The 22,214-nt window shown below is 39.7% G+C and overlaps 2 protein-coding genes across 2 annotated transcripts; one reads left to right on the forward strand and one right to left on the reverse strand.

Moving 5' to 3' along the window:
- The first annotated feature begins 239 nt into the window (after positions 1-239).
- Positions 240-2,388, forward strand: psmg4 (proteasome (prosome, macropain) assembly chaperone 4). The gene is made up of 3 exons (XM_017723778.2): positions 240-628; positions 1,852-1,927; positions 2,177-2,388. The coding sequence occupies exons 1-3, from the start codon at positions 440-442 to the stop codon at positions 2,296-2,298; spliced, it is 387 nt and encodes a 128-aa protein (XP_017579267.1). The 5' UTR covers positions 240-439; the 3' UTR covers positions 2,299-2,388.
- Positions 2,389-3,246: 858 nt separating this feature from the next.
- Positions 3,247-21,358, reverse strand: LOC108443241 (solute carrier family 22 member 23). The gene is made up of 10 exons (XM_017723776.2): positions 20,207-21,358; positions 18,037-18,140; positions 13,675-13,829; positions 12,366-12,534; positions 10,100-10,227; positions 9,885-9,987; positions 8,562-8,773; positions 8,387-8,419; positions 8,145-8,268; positions 3,247-6,813 (listed from the first exon to the last, which is right to left on the reverse strand). The coding sequence occupies exons 1-10, from the start codon at positions 20,621-20,623 to the stop codon at positions 6,450-6,452; spliced, it is 1,809 nt and encodes a 602-aa protein (XP_017579265.1). The 5' UTR covers positions 20,624-21,358; the 3' UTR covers positions 3,247-6,449.
- Between the last annotated feature and the right edge of the window lie 856 nt (positions 21,359-22,214).

The raw sequence follows: 22,214 nt of genomic DNA on the forward strand, positions 1-22,214 counted from the left end.
ATTAATATATTTAAACCTGTTTATATGCTGGAATGCCCCTTTAAAGGTGTGGACCTGGATTTGTGTGAATTGAAGATGCTTTGTGACGATGTCCTGTTGTAAAAAGCACAGTACAAATAAAATAAACATGGATTCAGTAGAAGGACCAAGTCAGACCTATCAAAATCTGTATTTGAACTAGTAAGCAAAAACGAACGGCATTTTATGGTACCTACTGTGCAGACCGACGATGAAATGAAACACGCCTGAAATTCATTTTTCCCTCTTCTCGTCTCCCCAACGGAGGATGGCGCTGTAACACCAACGTTCTCGCTGAAGAATTTCTCAAGTTAGGGGAAGTAGAATCACTTGCACGCTTGAGTTTCGTTTTGTGATACTGGCAGCATGAAATAAACAGTTAATGTTAAGTTAATTTACTTACATTACAGCCATAATTTGGATGAATATGGAGAACGGGGCCTGCAGTGGCCAGTCAGCCGTAGAGGCCATCGGTGTTCATGACTTCTCGGAGAAGCTCCTGGAGCAGGTCGTGCATTTCCATGTGATGAAACTGACCGGTGGATTTTTCCTGTGGGTCGGCGCGAGTCCTGTGTTATCAAACCTGGCGGTTTCAATGAACAGCAAATTTGTAAGTTTTTACATGTTCTTACGGTCGATGTGTATTTTCAGTTGTTTGGCTGTGTAAAGGCTCTCAAGACGGGCAGACAAAGTTGAAATCGGTGCTATTTGCTCAGACGCTCAAATGTCCACATCATATAACGTTACTGCTTTTTGGGACTTGACAAGGACAGGAAGCCCGTTTCCGCCCTGGACAAAACCTATAGGCACTGGGTCATACTGAGAAAACGTTCCGTAATTCTGACTTAATATTTCAGAATTATAACCGCATTTCATTATTATAAATGAGATTCTATGCCAGAATGAACGTAAAATGTAAATTAAATATCTCAATTATGACTTAGTTTCTCAGAATTATGATTTTATATACTGCATTAATGACTTAGCATGTTATAATTATGACTTACTTTCTCATATTTATGACTTGGCATCTAGAAATAATAGCAATCCCTGCTGAAGAAAAAACAAACAAACAAAAAACAGACAAGCATGAATTCCATGATGGTCTTTGCTGGTTTATGCTGGTTCATGCTGGTCTGGTGCTGGATTACCATACCAGCATCCAAAACTACAACATATGTTGGTTTTGGTGGTGACCCTTCCATTCCTAATGACAAGCATGCCAGCATCCAAAGCACATGTCGCTGTTGTTGCAAGAAAACCTTGTATCTCCAAAATGGTAAATTTACAGGAGAAAGAAAAAAACCTTCTTACTTTTAATATAATTCAATGGAACCAGACTTTTTTGGGGGTCATTTTGGGCCATTTCCTTTAGTCCAATTATCATGAAATGAAAAGGACAATGGGTAGTTTTAAATTATGTCAACTGAAAAATGTCAAAAATGGTCAAAGGGTTTTCTTCCAACAACAGCGATATACTTGTCTGTGCTGGTTTTTGTAGTATTAATGTCAATTTTGAATTGGTATCGCAATAAGTGTTTCATAATTATGACTTAGTTTCTCATGGTTTTCTGAGTTAATTTCTCATGAGACAATTTTCTAATTATTATGAGATACTAAATCATAGTTATTAGATATAATCTCATTATTATGAGACAGCTAGTCATGTTAATGAGATGCTATGTCGTCATAAGGAGATATAAAGTCATAATTATGGGAAACTTTCTTATTTTTATGGCTTACTAAATGGCTGAATATTTTTCTCCAGTGGTGGGAATAGGCTTCTGTACAACAGCATCTCACTTGGCTAATACAAATGTCTTCTTTCACTAGGACTCAATGCCATTGTCCACATTGGTACTGGGGGATTCATCAGATACAACCCCAAACTCTTTGGCTCAAAGACTGAGTAAGTACTGACCACAATCAGTCTACATATCAGCCAAATGAAAATAGTTTGTCTAAAGTACAGTACTGTGCAAAAATCAAAGGTATTAAAGAAAATGATTGTCAAGTCAGTAAGCTGGGCAGTAGGCATTTAGCACTGCAATGATAAACAAGCAAATTTTGCAGTGTATATAAAAGCTATGATCACACTTAGTTTTACTTTCTTGCAAGGTTTATTTTAAATCAAGTATTTTCCTCCTTCTTTTTGCAGCAAAGAAGACGAAGAAGCAGGTGTTTGTGAGTTACAACCTGCCTGTGACAGACTCTAATCTAACACTGTTAGTGGAGAACAGAATAAGGAAGGAGATGGAACTCCACCCTGACAAATTTTAAACACTTTGGACTGTAAACTCCCCATTTTGTGCTTTTTCAGTATGTCATGTTTTGTACATAAGCAAGCTAATAAATGATAAAGTTCACACTTTTTGTAACTGTGCTGTTTTCAGTTTTACATTGCATACAGCAACACCCACCAGCCAGTTTATTAGAAACTGTTACCTTGTAGGCCCACCTTGCTGTAACAGCTTGCCATTGGTGGTCAGTTTCTGATTAGAGTCACTCTTTGCTGGATGTTTTTGAGTAGTGGACCACTCGCATTCTTGCAGTGACACTGATGTATTTAAAAAAAAAACCCAGAAGCACAGACACATACCAGCCCCACACACACCATCTTACCACTGCAATCGGGACATGGGAGATCTGATCATAAGTGGGCTGCACAAAGTATGAATGGGGTACAGTGTGTCTCAGGCACGTTGTAATCCGATCACCTTCGAAGGTGGTCAGGGATGTATATGACCACATAACCTCTGTAATATGGATGAAAAAGTGCCTAGCTGCATCTTTGATAGCGGCAATGTACCGCCTTGATCCACTGTCAGAAAGGAAAGTAGTTGCATAGTCTCCTCTCCTGTTTGTTTTCAAGTTGTGTTAGCAATCCATGCAATCTAACCTGCTGTAACAGCCCTTATATTTGGTTGAGGTTGTGTGAAAATTTGAATCTAACACAGTGAGAGACAAAATGCAAAAACTCTTCCAGCGTCAAAATCCAATCGTGTCAGAGGAGACACATTTGAGACAAGTGGAAATGCCAGGCACAAATGGCTATACACCTTGCTGTCCACTTACGATCAGATCACTTGAGATTGTTAATGCCAAGTGTGAGCTTAAGTGTTCTCCCTTCTTCAAAATACGGAGTCAGTGATTTCTTACGTTTTGCATTAAACACAACACACAGAAGTTTTTAAGAATGCTTATTTACTGAAATGTGATCAATAAATAAATGGTTTATCAAACACATGTATTCACAAGTGCAATGTCTTATAAAAATGGACAATTGAAAGAGTAATCCATGAATCTCGCTTTTGTGCTCTGCACATTACTGCTGACAAACACTACTGAATAAGCAGTTTAAGAGGAGTACATCTCAACTGTGGAGCCATGTCAGACTTCATTAGATGATACAAGCCCAACTTTATTAGCATTATGCCCACAATAATTGTTTTTTTTTCTTGACATCAAAAATGTAAGTTATATCTTTAATATGCTTTTGTTTATCACTTTTGTAAATTGTTGAAATTGGGTCCAAATTGGAAGTGAAAATTCTAGGTGAATATGATGGCTTGCTTGCGACAAGATCTCAGAGTAATGAATCTGATTTAGCTTTGTGTCTTAACATTTCCTAGTCTGCACAACACTTGAGACAAATGTGAATATTTTTCATGTTATGTGTCGACAAAATCATTTTAGTAACAGTAGAAATGCATTCTGCAATGTCTTATTCATTAGCTTTAGAATAAAAATTACATTTGGGATGAAGCCAGAGATTATATTAAGTTGCCACACCGCCCAACAGCAATTACAGGAAATTTTCAGCAGCCAATCAGGAGCCCTTACTCTGTGCCCTGCCCCACCTCTGAATTTTGTATATTTCCAAATGGAAACAACAACTGTTCTAGTGTACAATTACAAAGGATGTTCACGCTCACCCACACAAACACGATGCTCCAAAACATATCTGTGCATTCTGTAGACCTGGGCCCATTTTCCAAAAGCATCAGGGCATTAAGATCATTGTTAAAGGGGAATCCACTGATTTTTTCTAATTCAATTATACAAAAGATACAAAGATGTAAAGAAAGTAATGCAGCGTGGTTTAATGTTAAGTGCTCCACTGTAGAGAAAGTTACAGAATCAGAAACTGTTCACAGCGGCAATGCAAGAAATCGGACGCACACAATTCTAAAAACTACAATGCTGCTTTATATCTAAGGACACTTATATAGTACGGTTAGCATATCAATATCAATATTAAAATGAAAATGTAATATGGCAGTGTATTTGTATGTTTGCATTTAAATGACCTGCTCCTCTATGCAACATTGAGCTCAAAATTAAAATTCAAGTTCAGTCATGTGATTTTAATTTGCCATTTGGTATACTAGTATTGATATTTCATTCACACAGATTTAGATGCTTTGCGAGTAGCTTTGTTTAAATTAACATGTATTTCCGTAACTGCATATTTATGTTTAATGTAATTATCCAATATATTTGTTAAAATGATCAAATGTAATTGATCTTATATACATTTATACTCTCTAATAATGCCATTACATTGGATTATTAAAGAGAACACCAGGCTAAAAAAGATGGCAAAATTCAAATGTAAATGAAAAACAGCTCCTCACCTTTTAGCAATTTCATATTGCCACCTAGTGTGCAATGCAATGAGACTGCATTTTCATTTTCATGGACCTTCCAACCTGTCAATCATCTTATCATGGCTGGCCAACAGGACGCCAAGTGGAAAAGGCTGTATTTGAAAACATGGCAACTAAAATTTATAATTTATAACTGCTTTTGCATTAGCAGATGAGGCGAGGAAGAGAAATATATCTACTCGTGATGGTTAACGTCTTGACCTCATGAGAAAGTGTTTAATCGAAGGTTTCTGATTTTTCAATCTGGTTTATAAAAATGAGGCTAAACTTGGCTACTTTTCTCGCTAGTTTCTTTTTTGAATTGGAGTCCACCTTAAATAGTGCCACAATTACATTCGGGGGCCACAATGCACCCAGATGTCACAACAGCACTGTTAAAATTGGAAAGGACAGTCAGAAAAACAGGCTAACTTTGGCCTTGTTCCATAAACTGAGAACTTTTTTTGAAGTGATGGTAGATAGTTTTATAAAAACATAGCAATACATCCACATCTGAAGCTTACTATGTAAAGCTGTAATCTGGTCGAATGCATTTTCAAAAGCTCCTTGCCACAGAATCTTGCGACAAAGTGCAGATTACAATATGTAACTCAAAACGAGAGGCGCCGTTTCCCATTTGCATCTGAATCTTTCTAGCTTGGTGTTCTCTTTGATAATGCTAATTAAATGCATTATTAGAGAGTGAACATACATAAGATCAATTACATGTTAATAATTTATCATGAATATTGCATAATCACATTAACCATAAATATGCAGTTCTGGAAATACAGTTCAATTTAAATAAAATGTAAATTAAATGTCAATAATTGTATACCAAATAGCAAATTAAAATTGAATTTTCATTTTGAGCTGAACTTTGCATATGCAAGTAGAAAATTTAAATGCAAACATACAGACACACCACCAGTTTTACATATTAAATTTTCATTTCAATTATATGCTTCCTTAATATAGGGTCACTTTTATCCCTTTGGATAATAAATAATATGGTAAGCTGTAGACATTACAACCCTGGTACCTGTCAACACTATGGTAAAGAAATTCAAGTTTTCTATAATGCACCATTTCACATTAAACCACTCAATTACTTTATTTATTTATCAAAGACTGTATCATGCAGACATTTAAAAAAATGGGTGCAATTCCCTTTTAAACAGTAGAGAGTATTACAGGATGAACTACCATCTCTGAAAGTGAACATGGTCTTAACACTGATTGTTTTTAAGAAACGGGGCCATGGATTCAGCTTTTTTTCTCCAACCATCATAATCCACAGGTCTCTATTTCTCTCTCACCTCCTTTCACACACATGCATAAAACAACACGTATGTACAAATTCTAACTGACATGATTGCTTTTTCTGGACTTAGTGCAAAACACCAGGGAGGCTTTAGAAAACCTGAAAAACTATGTGGCAACTCCACATTGCCAACATCATCAACAAATTAACATCAACTTAGTGGTCATTTGAAAAATATAACTCCATTCATTGGATGAGTGAATCATTCATTTTCACAATTCTCCATCCATCCACATTTCAGCTGGCTTATGAGCTTTGACACAATATTAATAGTTATAACCTGTTTCATAGTCAGTGGTTCGTCATCATTCACTGGTTAAAAAGCTCTGGAAAACTTCCCTCATTTTAGTGGTTTTAACCTCATGATGCATCATGTGCTTGCGGGCCGATCCGATCATTTTTCCGCTGTTCTTCATATGGCCTGTGCTGGCTTTGATTTGAGCAACGCATGTATAGAATCAAGTCCTAACTCCATTGGCTGTGCTGCTGCTAGGAGCTGTGCTGTTGCTGGGGTTCACCGCCTGATGGAGGGGTGTGTCCTGAACACGGGAATACTCCCTGACCTCTGGTCTGGCCAGGAGGTGGTGCTGCTCTCCAGGGAGGAGGGGCCTGCGCAGTAGCCCCTCCCCCTCAGCCAGAGTCTCTGGCAACGGTTGACCTGCCGTCTCTGGCAGCAACGGAATGCAAATGATGCAGAGAAGGGTGCAGCAGGTGAGGATGACATGATGAAGGAAGAAGCCTTTCTGGTTGTGAAGCTCCATAAGTGGGGCCGTTAGCATGCCAAACCCTGCACTCGCAAGGACCAGACCCACACCTCCACCCCTATTCCATGCATACATAGAAGAAAAGGGTTAATATAGAGCAGAAAAGATGCCACACTAAGATTTCCCCCAACTAACAGCAAGTACGTGAGGATATTAGCATGAATATTCAATATGCGTTGTGGTGAATTTGATCTTATTAATTCTATAGTCATAACATTAATTTTTTAGAGTTCATTCTGTGGGCCTCTGACTAAAATGGTAGTAGGACAATAGGGTATCAGTGGAGCAGATAAAAGAGGCATCTGGCCAAAGGGCCCCCTGAATGATAAACAATGCAAGCAGATGACCAAGACGACCAAGAGTCATTTTAAGAACGCATGTTTATACCTAATATGGCTTGAGAGGATCCATACATTGAACTAGGGGCTATCTTAACAGAGAAACCAGATATGGGCTACACGACCACCGCAGGTATAAATTCTGGAGCAGGAATGAATGTAAGAGAGAGACTTTTGGCTGTCCTCTCCAAGCTGTCTCACGAAGGCTTGTCTGTGACTTCGACCTCTCAATGCTAATAAACATCTTCATATGCAAGAGACGAGTGTCACCGAAGAGTTTGTTCCTACACCTTCACAGCATCGCTACTAAAGAAACCACAGCGTATTTCTGTTCTTTTTACAATTCCAAAAAAAGTTGGGACAGCAAGTGAAATAAAAATAAGAGTAGTTTTGAGCCGTTTCACCTGGATTAATTGAAAACTGTGCACATATTCTACTTCCCATCATGCCCAGGAATACCCTTTCCATGATAAAAATGCAGTAATGCACAGCCTCGTGTGGCTTATTGCATTAATATATAGTGACAATACTGTGAACTACAGTGCTACGTGTTTAAATACAACACTGTGGATGCTCCTACTTATGTGCAATACCATTTTGATCAATGAACATGGAAACTTCTAAAGTTCACAACTGTACCCCAGAGTTCTTTGTATTTTTATATACATGCCTAGTCTATTTTCATACCCCTTCAATCTCACTATGTTTAACAAAGTTTATATATTATATATATATACACACACACACACACACACACACACACACACACACACACACACACACTGGAAACATAATTTTTTTTTACATAGCTTGTTCAATTTGAAGCTCTTGCATTTGAAAGAACAAAGCAGCATAACACGATTTCATTTAAATTTTGCAGTGTCAATAAAAGAAACATTTAAATCAAACAATCTGCATGTGTCCAAAAGGGAGAGCAAAACTGGGAGAAATATACAGACACACAGAGGAAGGAGAGAGAGAGAGAGAGAGAGAGCTAGGGAGGGGTGTGGGGGCGGGTCAGTAGAGAGAGAACGCTGACTGGCTGACTGACCTGATGACGGTAGGTGTAATCTCTGCGCAGTAGAAGATGCTGAGAGTGCTGACAGCACGTGATGAGAACATTCCAATGATAGAAAATGCCACAGAGAACCGCCGATTCAGAGTGTCCCTCAGAACTGACAAACAAGACGTTTAGAACTTCTCCACTGATTATATATGCATTTTTGTGTGTACAAATGAGTTATCACCACATATCCTTAAAATAATTAAATATGTCTATGAAAGTGATCTTACCCGTATCATGGCGAAGACTATACTTTCCAATTACTATTGTAGAGGAAAAAAAAAAAAAAAGACAAGCATCCTAATTAATACAGATTCCATTCCACATACAGACACAGTATTCCGTTACACAAACCCTGTTTGTGTGTGTGTGTGTGTGTGTGTGTGTGTGTGTAGGTAAACTCACAGCTGAGCAAGCCGAGCTGAAGCAATGAGGCTAGTGCTGTGATAATCATGAATGTCAGGAGGCCGCCTCTCCTGCCAAAGCCCACCACCACTGGACAAAGTACCACACATGAGGCCATGGCGATGCCTGCCAGAGCGTAGTAATGGAGGTGAGAGGTACTGCCCTCCAGAACACTGCGTGCAAAACAGTGGTGGATACCATAGCCAGTCAGCCTGAGAGAGAGGGAAAATATTAGATCAAGTATATTAATTAGAAACACCAAAAAACAAGACGCTGCTGTCCTCTTGTCCACAATTTTTAAAAATTCCATTTCATGACATAAGCCATAAGAAATGGAGCAAATGTGATAGAATCTTGTTACATACATTTTTATTACAAAGTTAAAAATGTTTTCTTTATTAAATCAATGACTATATTCACTATTTGTTAAGTATCTGGACACCTTAGATAAAGGAGGCAGATCCAGGGGTCCATAGACACAGGGAATTATAGTAAACTGAGACGTTAGTGCTGTCGTCCCGCTGCTCGCACGCAATCACTCAGGTTTGTGGATGGTGGAGCAGAGGGATGCCAAACTGTTTCAGAGTGCTCTTGTGTCTGTGTGTCCTTCTGGTTCTCTCCTTTAAGTAAACCTGTTATAGTCGGATCTGCCGGAGTCATTAGCCACACTCTGGAAATGTTCACATTCTCTTTTACATACACCCAAACAGAACAAAACTAATTCCATCTCCCTACCTTATTCTGAGTAAACAACCGCCCATCTGTCCAGCCAGACACTGAAGGACGACTGACTGTTGAGCTCTCCTGCTACCCACGCCCCAGCTACCACCACCTGCCTTGGACTAGCTGCACAGTTTTCATGGACTCCTAGCTACTACTACTGCTGCTACTACTACTACCACTGAATTTGAATTTGTCCAATATTTTTTGCTAAACAATATCAGGCTCTACTCCTTTGTGACGGCTTCACACTAGATATTGGAAGTCTGCTGTGAAGATCTGATCTGGAGAGTGAGCATTCTATTAACTGTGTTGTCTAATGCATTCAAAATCCAAATCAACAACCTACAGCAGCACATTAACGTTAATAAACACATTCCTCCTGCGTCCCAGCTATAGTCTCATTAGTAAAAATGTGCAACAAAATGTTTATAGTAATCATTTTGCCTCATTCAGTACCTAACCTCACCTATTAGTTGATACTTACATCGACTTAAACGAACATGATTTCACTTCCTCACAGTCCAACAGCATGTTTTTTTTTTTTCATTTATATATATATATAAAAAAATACCACACCCCCTCACACTCGTACATACTTACGAGTTGACACAAAGCACTACAGTGCTCTTCCACAGGTTTCTGGTGCTGCTCAGCTGTGTGATGCAGGAGGTTCTGGGCTTCTGCTGCAGCTCTCTGTCCAGCTCTGGACACAAGCATCATTCTCATCATCATCATCATCCCTGTCAGGCATCTTATCAGGTATGGCTATTCATTTCATCTGAGAATTTCCTAGTCCATGCAATAACACTACTCACCTGAAAGAATTCCATTAGGATCAGTTGCAGTGTCAACACCATTACTCCGGGCAATGGAGTACATTTGCTTCTTCGCTCTTTGATAGTGCTGCGTAGCCAACAACCAGCGCAGCGACTCTGGAAACACCCTGTAGAGAATGAGATGAGAGAAATCACATGCGTCATGATCCAAGATTAAGTAACCACCTGAAGACATTAAAAAAATCTTGTTGTCTGGGGGATGACCACTCCTTCTCTTCCCTCATATCATAACTTAAATTAATTCCATTAAATTTCATTACCCCTATTCCTCAGGCCAATGTCTTGGTTATATCTCTTAGTTAGGCCTGCCTACTGAAAAAAGTCCTAAAAAGTTACAAGACACCCAGTCAGTCGTTGGGGGGGCGGTGTCCATCTTGATGTCAAACTGTCCCTTTCTAAAATTTTGATGTTGATAGATCAAACTTAAATGTTTACACAGAAATGATTTATTTCTATAAAATACCAGAAGCAGCTTAAATGTCTTGAAGTAACACTGGCATAGGAAGATGTCAGATTCTAGAAACTTCTAGCATAAAACATACATTCAAGTACATCTGTTACTTGCAACTTGCAACATGCACTTTATGAACAGCTGCTCTGCATACTTGCACATAACTAATTTTTCTTTCAACTTTGCACATAAAACTGTACTTTCTTTTTTACTATTGTTTTTAATGTTACTTATTTTTTTCTATTTTCTTCTAAGATTATATTATATTATGATTATATTTGGTGAATGTAGGAACAGCAAAGTAAAAATTTCATTGTATAGTATAATTGCCTGTTCTGCTGTGCATAGGACAATAAAACTCTTGAATCTCTTGAAAAACATACATACAAACCCTAAGTAATCTCAGCAGTCATGCAATCTCTCCTCATACAAAAAGCATGAATAAAAAGGTGCAGTCCGAACCCACAAAACGAATCCAGGAGGAGCATGTTCAAAGATTACAGAGTTTCCAACACCTATGCTGCAGTAATTACTTAAGCAGCCACTTTCATCGCCCACTCCGACAACTCTTGCAGTATCAGACTCTAACCTCTCTGCTGCAGACTCCAAGAAACAATTGCTGCATCGTCCTCCCATGTACCACCCATAAATAATGATAAGAATGGGTGATAGACACAGGGATGTTTTACCACTCTGGACAGCCATGCTTCAGTACCAAAAACAGTTGATGCTTTGAAAAAGGAAATATTTATTAAAAGCTTTACATAGCCATTGTGTGGACCCTGCCAATTAGGTCCATCCACACATTTTCAGAGCTACGTCATGTCATTAGCTACTGTTAAGCTAACCTTAGACAATGTAACAGCATCTATGAAGATGGGCAGACATATATGGAAGAAAAATATATTTGAATACATTTGGAATATATTTTTGCAATGCATGCAATTGGGCAAAAATGTATTTGTTAAATATTTTTAAAATACATTATTCATATTTTTTCCCACTGTATGTGGTCTTAAAGGCTACAGATATAACTAAAATGACACTGAATTTTGTCTTATGCATTGTACTTTGCATTATTCATTGTATGCATGCAGTAAGACAGCACTCATAAATTGTAATTCAAATATACAAGATATATCAAGAGATCAAACGCATTTTCACATTGTATCAATACCTACAACACTTGCTATTGCCATATTAAAAGGTTAATTTGTTAATATTTAAAATTAAGATAGTAGAATATTGTTTGGAATATGTTGAAATGAATTTGTACAGTGCATTCTGTAAGTATTTTAGCCATTTTCATACATTTTCAAATGTACTTGATAAAAATATGTATGTAGTTATTTCTGTATGGTACATTATGTGTAATATTTCACCATACATTTGACAATAAATGTATTTTAAAACATAATTGGTTAATATGGCAATATGTTCTGAAATGCATTTTAGCGTTTGGAACATATTTCAGCATGGACTGCAACGTATTTGAAATACATCTCAAAATATATTTTTGGGGAGGAGCTAGGCAGTGGGAACCACCACTATCACCACACTATCACATCTGTCACAGTGGTTGAAGTTAACAAACTCAGACAAAAAATGATTTGAATCAGTTACTGACTGACCAAACAGATAGACAATCTCGTTGACAACTGTTAACTTAGGTCACAGGCTCATTCTGGCCAAAAGATGACATACTGAGGTCAGGAGCACAGAATAACAGGCAATGTCTACCCCCGGGTGTACACAACTTTTTCCCCTCTATATATACACAAAGCCTGATCTTACCAAACATATGGAAGCATGAGGACAAATGGGACGATAATGAGAACCTGAAGAATCTGCCAATCCCGGCACAGTGCTGCTAAGCCAGGCATCAGCAGCTGCCCACCCACCACAACCAGACTGGCAACCATCGTCATGGAGAAGCGCCAACCAGGCAAACACAGCTCAATCCCTAAGAGAGAGCAGCATGGTTATTAACACAGAGAAAAAAAAAAAAAAAAAAAAAAAAAAAAAAAAAAAAAAAACACACACACAATAAGACAAGAAGAAAACACTTCATTCTTTAATTCTTGTTTTGAAAAGCTTTGCTCCGTCTTTTTTTGCCGAGTGAACACAGCGGGGCTTCAAAGATGATTACGTTTTTGTTCAGCCATCTCTTCCTCCGTTTCCCTCTTTGTCTGTCTCTCTCTCTCTCACTCACTCACTCTCTCTCTCTCTCACACACACACACACACACACACACACACCTCCCTTTGTTGTTGAAGGGCCCCTCTGGTGCAGATTACCTCAGACCCCCTTCTGCCCCCAAACTGAAAGTGATCCACTACAGTAAGGACACTTTCACCCTACTCACCCACCTCCCTCCCACCTCACACACAGAATAGCTAATATAGCTGGATTCCTGTGACAGAGAAAACAGAGGAGGAAAGCAAATAAGATGATGCATACAATAGTAGTGTAGTATTGCTCTCAGTTCAACTTCAACTGTCTGTGTGCATGTTCAAAAATCATCACTCTAAATTAATTCCCACCAGACCACTTAATCATTTTATTAGGAGAAATAAAACAAAGAGGAGATTTTTGTGCAATTCTGACCACATATTTACATAACTTTGTCACTGTGTTCAATTAACCATTTCCAAACCTCTCTTTAAGAATAACAGTGTCAAGGTTTTAGTTTACTAGTGTGGCACTTAACAAAAAGAAGCAGGCCTGAGTCCAAATATAGGACACTATTAAAGTGTTTCTAGGAAGCACCTTTGGAACCTTCTAAAAACGTACTCTTTAAGCAATGTTTAATGATTTGCCATCAAAAACATGCTGCCTAAGCACTGTTAAATAACTGAATCAATCAAATACGAAAACAAGAGGGCAGCTGACATTTAAAAGCGGTTTGGTTTTTTAGATCTTTTACAAATAAGGCATATTAGCTACGCTAAGACCAAGGATGCATGTAATTGTAACATTTACTATATGCCCTGCACAGTATGAAGCAAAACACCGCCCAGCAGAAGAAGACATTTGAAGGAATCCACTACCTCAGCATTGTATGATGGTATGATGAAGGAGGGACAGAAGCTGTAAAACTTACTCAGTACAAAAAGGGAGAGCCTGATGGCGGCCAGGCAAAAACCCTCAAAGAAGCGAAGAGTACTAAACATGGCCACATCCACAGAGAACGCCACAGCCAAGCCGAACGCAAGCACGGACAACACCGACACCAGCAGCACCGGGATACGACCTAACCTGGGAGAGCCGGAGAGAAAGCAAGAGAGATGGGACGTAGAAGGGAGAGAGAAACAGAATTTTGTCAGCGCATGTTTAACTGTTCCTCTGAAAAGCTGATCACCACAGCATAAATATCAAAATATGGTTCACTTGAATTTGGGGCCCTTTCTTTTGGTCCACTCATCATGAAATGTATACATATTGTAAAAGACAACAGGCATTTTTAAATTATGTCAAAAGCTAAAAAATGACTAATTGAGATATGAGGTTTTGTTCTGACAGCAGTGATCGATTTTAAAGTTGTGTCAGTTTTATATTAAAGGTGTTTGCAACTATATGGCTACAATTCTATATCACGTACACAGTTACATACATTTTATTCAGAGTTTATGTAACTTAAGTAATTTCACAAAAGTACAAAGACTCCCATCTGAGAGCACACATTTGAATGCAATTAAATTAAATTGGCGTGAATATAAAAATAGAATATTTTGGTGGTGCTATGAGCTGTAGCTTGCTGGGCTACACTAATGCAGTTAGCCAGTTACAAGTTCAACCACCACAGTACAGGCTCAGTTCCAGTACATGAGGCTCAAATAATACATATTTAGAGGATAAACAATCTGGGAACATGCAGAGAGACAGATGGAATCAAAACTAGTTTCGTGGTGGGTGCTGTGTATGTAACTATTAGCCTGTTAACAGGTAAGTACTTGTTTGTGTAGTTTTCTTCACTATTTCTGAACCAAACCAAAGCATTTACATATGCCTATTAAGTCTACAACAGTTGTGTGCTGCCCTTTCGCACTGAAGTTATGACAAGGCTTTCAGCCCAGACTGCTTTTTGAATGAGACACAATGCAGGGCAGCCAATCAGAACAGGGTCATTTACATTTATCTGTCTCAAAGGCAAAGAAACAAAAACAACCTGTATAATTCTAAGGAATAAAGAGCAGTTGGGAAACAATAAAAAATGAATAAATAAATAAATAAATAAATAAATAAATAAACAAATAATTGAAACCATTTTTGGTACATATACCCACAGACAAATGTAATAAGTAGACCTCAGGGAAGCATGTAGGATATGGGCGCCCCCCCCCCCCATCGAGTGAAAACAGGATGTGGTGTTTCACTCTGAAATATGTCAAATTAACGAAGAAAACATTTCTCCATTTATGTTCACTTAAATAAATAAGTAAATCTGCCACGTCCAATATTTGGTTGCAAATCCTTTGCAGACTGCTTGATGTCTGTAACCCATAATCATCACCAACTGCTGGGTATTTTCCCTGTGATGTTTTGCCAGTTCTACCAGGCCTGTAATAAAACCATTTTCAGTTCAGCTGCTTTTTTCAGGGACCTTTTCCCTTTAGTCTTGTCATCACCGTGTTTCACAGTGATTAATTGACTAGGCAAGTCTAGAACATTCTACCTTTTGGAAGTCCTGAAACCCCACAGTTCGTTTAGCAGAATGTTGTCCTGCTGAAACTTAAAGCATTGTCCAGTAAGTTGGGCCATTTGGTGGAAGCCAAATAGTTATTTGCTTAATCATTTCACAATTCTTCTACATCACATCAGTGAGGACAAGTGTGGCACTACTAGCCTACAGCCCAGAACTACCCTGTTTCACAGACGAGTTGGTAAACTTTGGATCAGGAGAATTTTCTTTTGCCAGATGTTTCTCCTTCTATCAACCTGAAGAAGTCTACTCTATCTGAGAACCATACAGGCTTTGTGTGCTTTTTTGATGCAGTCCAGAGGATGACTGGGTTCTTTTTGAAGTCTTGGTTCCTCTCAGTGTGTCTTCTTCCTGCTTTTAGGTAGTTTTCTGTTTTTAGCCTTGGATCCTATCAGTGATTCTTCCTCATACTCTTCCTGTCAGTGTTTCTTTCTCTAACAGTTTAGCAGCTTGTTTCAGGGACATCAGTAAGTGAAAGGCTCGGTATTGTTCAGGTTGATTAATTGACTAAGCTATTCAAGAACATCCTGGTTCTGAGTCTTTGTTCCTCTTGGTGGTTCTTCCTCATGCTCTTGGGGAGAGTTTCCCTTTCAAGTCTTGGCTCCTTTCTTTGTTTCTTCTTCGTGCTCATAGGAAGGTTTTTCTTTTTGAGTCTTGGTTCTTCTCTGCGTTTCTTCCTTTTGATCTTAGAAAAGGTTTCCTTTTTAGCCTTGGCTCTTTTGTGTTTTTTTTCCCTCCTCATGCTCTTAGGAAGGTTTTTCTTTTGAGCCTTGGTTCCCTTCAGTGTTTCTTCCTCATGCCTGGAACACTGTTCTTGCCACAATTGCTGCCGGGTTCTGCATTACAGAATTGATTTTGCCACACTTGTCAGAGACCTGTTTGGTTCAGGTCTTACTTTTTTTTTTTAACCTCATGATAGCCTCCTTTACTGGCATTTCCAGCCCTTTGGTCCTCATACTGAGATCACAACAGCCTAGCTAAACTCTCGATTTGTTAGCTCACTTGCAGCACAAATTAATGAAGGTCCATCACAGTTGGCAACTGAAAAATTAAATATCCATTTATATTTGATCTAAAATAGGGAAATTCTGTATGCTGTAAAATGTGCTGTAACTCCAACATGGCTCACCACATTTTGAACACAAAAGCCCTTTAATTAAAGCTGCAGTCTGCGCATTAATTTCACAGATCTTGTTTCATTAAAGTGTCTAAGTATAGAGCCAAAACAAAAGCATGTCCTTGTCCAACAAAATATATAGTGCATCACCTCACATGTCCAAAATGATAACTTTAAAGGAAAAGGAAAAAACATGCTTTACGTTTAATGCAAGTCAAAGGAACCAGACTCCTGAAAAAAATATCTTTGATTTTTTGGCACCTCTAGAAACCGAACAGATTGTAACCAAAGCATATTCCCATTTCTATTTCTAAGTCCATCTAAGTGGAGCTCCTAAGTGATTTCCTTGAGCATAAACACAAGTTGATGCAAAGGTCAAATTCTCTTACTCGTTGATTAACATGGGACAAGTTGGGGCACACATAACTTGATAAATCAGGCAAAGGCTTAAAAAAAGCTACGCCTGAAAATGTCATATCCAAAGTTAGGTCGATGATTAAGAAGTTTAATACAGTTGGAGCTGTAGAAGCAGACACTAGTTTATTGTTAGAGAGGCAATTTTTTCCAAAAAAAAAACACAGTTTAGGATTTCCAGAAGATCGTAGAATTTTGAGGTGTATAAGTCTCCACTTCCTCTATGGCAGCAAACAATGGAAGGAGTGCCAGAAGCCTTTTCTTTAATCTAACCAGAAACAAACACCTGAAGTGTGCTAGACACTACTGGAACTTTGACTGATACAGAATTATCTGATAAGCAGAGACAAAAATAGAGCTTTTCGGCAACAAACATTCAAAGGTGGGTTTGCCGTTAAAATAAGGATGGTTATAAAGACAACCATGCCCACTATTAAGTATGGTGGAGGAATTGTGATGTTTGGGGCTATTTTTCCATCCCAAGGCCCAAGGAACCTTAACAACATCATGGACTCCACATTTCAAGAGATTTTAAATGAAAATCTGCCTGTCTCTCCCAAAAAGCTAATATGGGGTCAGGGTTGGACACACCAACAGGACAATAATCCAAAACACACATCCAAATATACCCAAAATTGGTTATTGTGCTCAGTGATCACAAAATCAAGCTTTGGGCATGGCTATTCCAGTCAGAACCTAAACCCTCTTTATAACCTGTGGGGAGAGCTCAAGGAGAGGGTCCTAAAGGGAGAACTTTGGACCCTGGAAGATGGAGAAAGAATCTGTGTTAAGGAGTGGTCTCCTATTCCTTGCTTTTTATTCTCAGTCTCTAATCAAGCATCATAGGAGAAGACTCATTGCTGTTATGAGGGCAAAGGGAGGTTGCACAGGGCTGCCAATATTGGTGACACGTGGTTTTGTTAACAGTATTTTTTGATAAGTGTTAGACTGAGTTTACATCAATTAAAAGGTTTGATTTTTTTCTTCATATTTTCAGTGTAGGACTGAGCCAATTAACCACAATTATGTTTTTCATAGCATTTTTTCTTCTCCTCTTTACTGAATGTGCCAATAATTATAGTGCTGCCTACTTTAACTCTCCACTGAATGATCAGACTTTATCATTCACAGATGAGTTAACATGAATATGTTTCAGCAGGGAAAACCAAAACAAAAGTTCCAAAGACGGGGACTGAGAACCTCTGAGGTAGAGGGTGCACTGTAAAGCTTACCAGTCTGCCATAGCCCCCATCAGCAAGTAACCAAATATGGACCCCACCAGCAAAGAGAACTTAGCAATGTGGACCTTCCACTCTTCATCGCACACAAGCTGCCACTGTAGAGAGAGACAGGGCGTTACCACAGTGCTCACACACATCTGCAATAAAGCTCAGTTATACTACAGAGATGTTTGTTTAGAGCTTGCTAAGTAATACTTTTAAACACATACCATGTACTTAACTACTGAAAAAGTATATACTTATTCTGAAGAGTGGTGGAAACTCTTCTTATTGAGTTTACAATACAGGTGCACAAAGTAAACTCATAATTAAGCCACTTCATATTTGCTAAAACATAGTCTGGCACTTCAAGATAGTAGCATGATGTTCAGACTAGTGAAAGGAAACAACAATTAACAGCAAGGATTAAAATGCATTTGCACCACATGTCTGGCTATTCATTCGTCTCTAATTTCAATACGCAGAGAAGTCATGCATTTTGAGACATTAAGTGGTTCATTAACATTCATTAGCATGTCTGTCAGCCTGAAAGAGTCTTTAACATACACAGTAAAAAGCATCAGGCCAGGAGTGCGAAAATGGCCTCACGCACACATACACAGCACGCCATGACAGCATGCTTCATACCTAGCTGAAATCTCAGCCAGTACCTCATATATTGCATGATTAGATATTTGGATATTAACACAAAGATTGGTTAAAGGGGGAGTCCACCATTTTTTTCTAAAATATACATAGTATAATCACTGAGATGTAAAGTCATTCAGAAAGGTTTGATGTGAAGTAATTCTTGCCGAATGATTTCTTTACCGTGGTGGTGACAGGAGCAAATAATGCAAATGTAGCCATTTTATTTACTGTCCAATACCACCACTGCTCATACAGTGATCTGAGTTTTTTATTTATTTATATATATATATATATATATATATATATATATATATATATATATATATATATATATATATATATATATATATATATATATATATATATATATATATATACACATACACACACACACACACACACACACACACACACACACAATGTTGATGTTGGTAAAATGTCAGTGAAAAGCTAAAAATTTCAGTGTTTTCTTTGAGACCATTTTACCTTATAACACCCTACCTCTCTGCCATAAAATTGATTTTGGAATCTTGAATGGAACTCTCCTTTAATGCACAGCCCATTTTATTGTAGATCATCCACGACCAGCAAGGAGTTGCAACTCAATTGTGGAGCTGCAGGATTTTAAGGCAATATTTGTGATGTGGAACACCCTAATAAGTGTGAATACACCTCCGATTTCTCATGAGAAGCGGTGGTCACTCAAGTTACAATCATATCAGTCTCATCACTTACTCATCTTATCATAAAGATCCCGAAAGTTTCAATTGTTCTGGATCACAGGGTCTTGGGTTGAACACACGTTGAATCCCTCTAAAACAACCCCGCCATCAATCACCCCCCAAACACAGACGAATCAACAGGGCCCCCTCCTCCAGAATACCCTAATCTTATCAACAGACTGTCGCCAACTGCTGAGAGAACACAACGTATAGATGTATTGACGTGTACTGCTGAGTTTGTCTTTGATACAGCAGTTTATCTATGTCCGAACGGTTATCTGTCCCAGACTGAGAAGGGTGGGTGGGTAGGCCCCCCGGCCAACATTATCAGTCACTGCAGCTGCCCGCGTGCATCTGCTGAGTGCACGAACCATCAAGTTGTCATAAAAGTGCCAATGTAATCCTGAAATTAGTGTAACTTCGCTACCTGACATGCAGACCTGATTCCTCACGGCCTAATATAACTGAGCAAAGGCGGTGTTAAAAGCAGGTCAGACTCAGAAATAGATTCTGCGCTGCCTTTATTAATTAATAAATAAATAAATAAATAAATAAATAAATACCAATGTAGCCTGTTAAAGATGTAATCTGTAGTTAGCGGGGCGTGTCTTGCCTCAGGTAGCGGGTTAACGCTAGTGCTTAAGGTTGATGTAAAGCCAGTGTCAGTGAACACATCAGGGGGGAATGATTCACGCACTGATGTTCAAATGTACGAGCAGCCTCTTATGCCGTAAGAAGGGCTAGAGGCTGGACTACGCGTAAGATCTCGTCAAGGACGCGAGGGTAGCAGCGCAGAGTTATTTCCTTACCTTAGTGACCACGTTCTGCTGCAGTCCTGACTGCAGCTCGAACCTGCCCTCGCTGCACATGCACGGCGCGCTGTCGTTAGCGCTCTCCGCGTCTGCCACGAGCGGCTCGGGCGCGAGAAGGAGGCTAGGGCTGGGGCTCGCGCTCGGCATAGCGAGCCCGCTCTCGTTCCTCGCGCACGCGCTTTTGGGCTGCGCCAGTAAGAAAGAATCGGAGAACTGGCTGAAGGCAATGAGCAGCGCAGGCACCCACGTCAGAGCCACGAGGCGCCGCTGGTATGTCCCGAAGCCGCCGAGGAAGGGCAGCACGGCGGCGTCCACGCGCGACAGCAGCTTGGACGATCCGCGGGGTTCCGGCGTCTGCGGCACAGCGCCGTTTTCCGACAGCTGGTCCAGTCCGTCCAGCCGTAGCGTGGCCATGGCTCCGCCGCCGTTTCACATGCACTCCGCCGCGCAAGCACGGTCTTTTGTCTCTGCGAAAGAGCCGGCACGCCGACACAAGCTGCTGCGGCGGAGAATGGTAGTCTTTTTAAGCACCTCGAAGCTACGTTCGGCAATCCACACTTAGATAAACCCAGTCCAATAAAGAGTGTGCTAGAGGCCAGCTCAGTATATCGCCCAAATGTGGCAGATCGAACTGCATGTGCCAACTAGAGGATGGGGTGCACGGCATGCCTTTCCTCGCCTTTGTGATCCTCCTCCGGCTTTAGATCACGCCATCGCGGCGCTGCGCGAGCTGATGCAGCTGCGTGCCGGGAGCTCCGATTGGGGCAGCGTGAAGTAAACGAGGCCCGCCCTGCGTCCCCCAGGGTCCGCAGGTAATACACCTGTCTATGCGCCGATCGCGGGCAGGTGTGGCTCCGGCATCCATCCCTTAGTCCTCTCCACAATTCCTCCTCACATTGCGCCTCTTTGTATCGGCGCGCATGAGAGCTCAGCGGTGTACCATTTGGAAAACGCAGCCTTAAACACGCTCTGTTTGAGGTCAGCTGCTATATTTCCCTTTCAACCACAAACCGGTCCTGTTTCTTAGCGCGGGCCGTTGGCTACACGACCATTTTCGCCGGCGATTCAATTCAATAGCCTCCACATAACCGGGCAGCGCACGCCCGCAGCATCCAAATGAAACGCCCCTCTTTACAGCCTCCTCGCCTGCTCTGATTGGTGGAGACGCACGGGACGATTTAGCCCGCGGCGTATGATTGGACGGAGGAGCAACAAAGAACCTTTGTGTGGCCTCTTGCCCCCACGCTCATATTGTAAACATGCCGGCGTTGCACCCAAATAAGTTAAACGTCGAACAGTCCAACCTCGAAATAACCCCACCGTAACCCCGATCCAAACCCTTCAGTGCCAATTTAACTCGTGCTTGACGACTCGGTGGTTTATAATACTAGCCTTACGTTGTTCTTGCGTCATGGTTTGATCCTCGACTGCTACAAAAAGCAGGTTTCTTCATTCTCTTCCCACTTAGGATGAATTTAGAATGAATTGGTTATATAAACAGGAGTCCCCCCTCCCCATAATGGTGTTGAGTCTTCAGACTCAGAAAAACTTGAATAAATCAGGACCAACAATGTTTTAAAACGTCTCAAAATCTTTTTTTCACTGCTTTATGTAAAAGTGCAGCTTGGTCTGAAAAAAATAGGCTTACATTTAAATGTTAATGAATTTCTTTTTATTGAAATTACTATTGTTGTTCTTTTGTCTATAAGACTTATATATGTGTAAATAAAAAAAATATACAGCTTTTAAACTTAAAGTAACCAGGTTAACTTAAAATTGAGTTCATTGAAAGTGACAAGAAGAACAATGTGCTTTACATTTTACAATTTGTATTTTTTCTGAAGTTCAATTAATTCAACCTTTCAAGTTAAAGGGTTTACTTACTTCCATCCATCCATTTTCTAAGCCACTTCTCCTTATTTACTTTTTAAGTTCAAAAGCTGTGTGTGTAGAAAAGCATAACTGTGTAGAAAGTGGCATAAAGACTAAATGTTATTCTTACAAT

The sequence above is a fragment of the Pygocentrus nattereri genome, chromosome 4 (assembly GCF_015220715.1).
Source record: "Pygocentrus nattereri isolate fPygNat1 chromosome 4, fPygNat1.pri, whole genome shotgun sequence".
Taxonomy (NCBI): domain Eukaryota; kingdom Metazoa; phylum Chordata; class Actinopteri; order Characiformes; family Serrasalmidae; genus Pygocentrus; species Pygocentrus nattereri.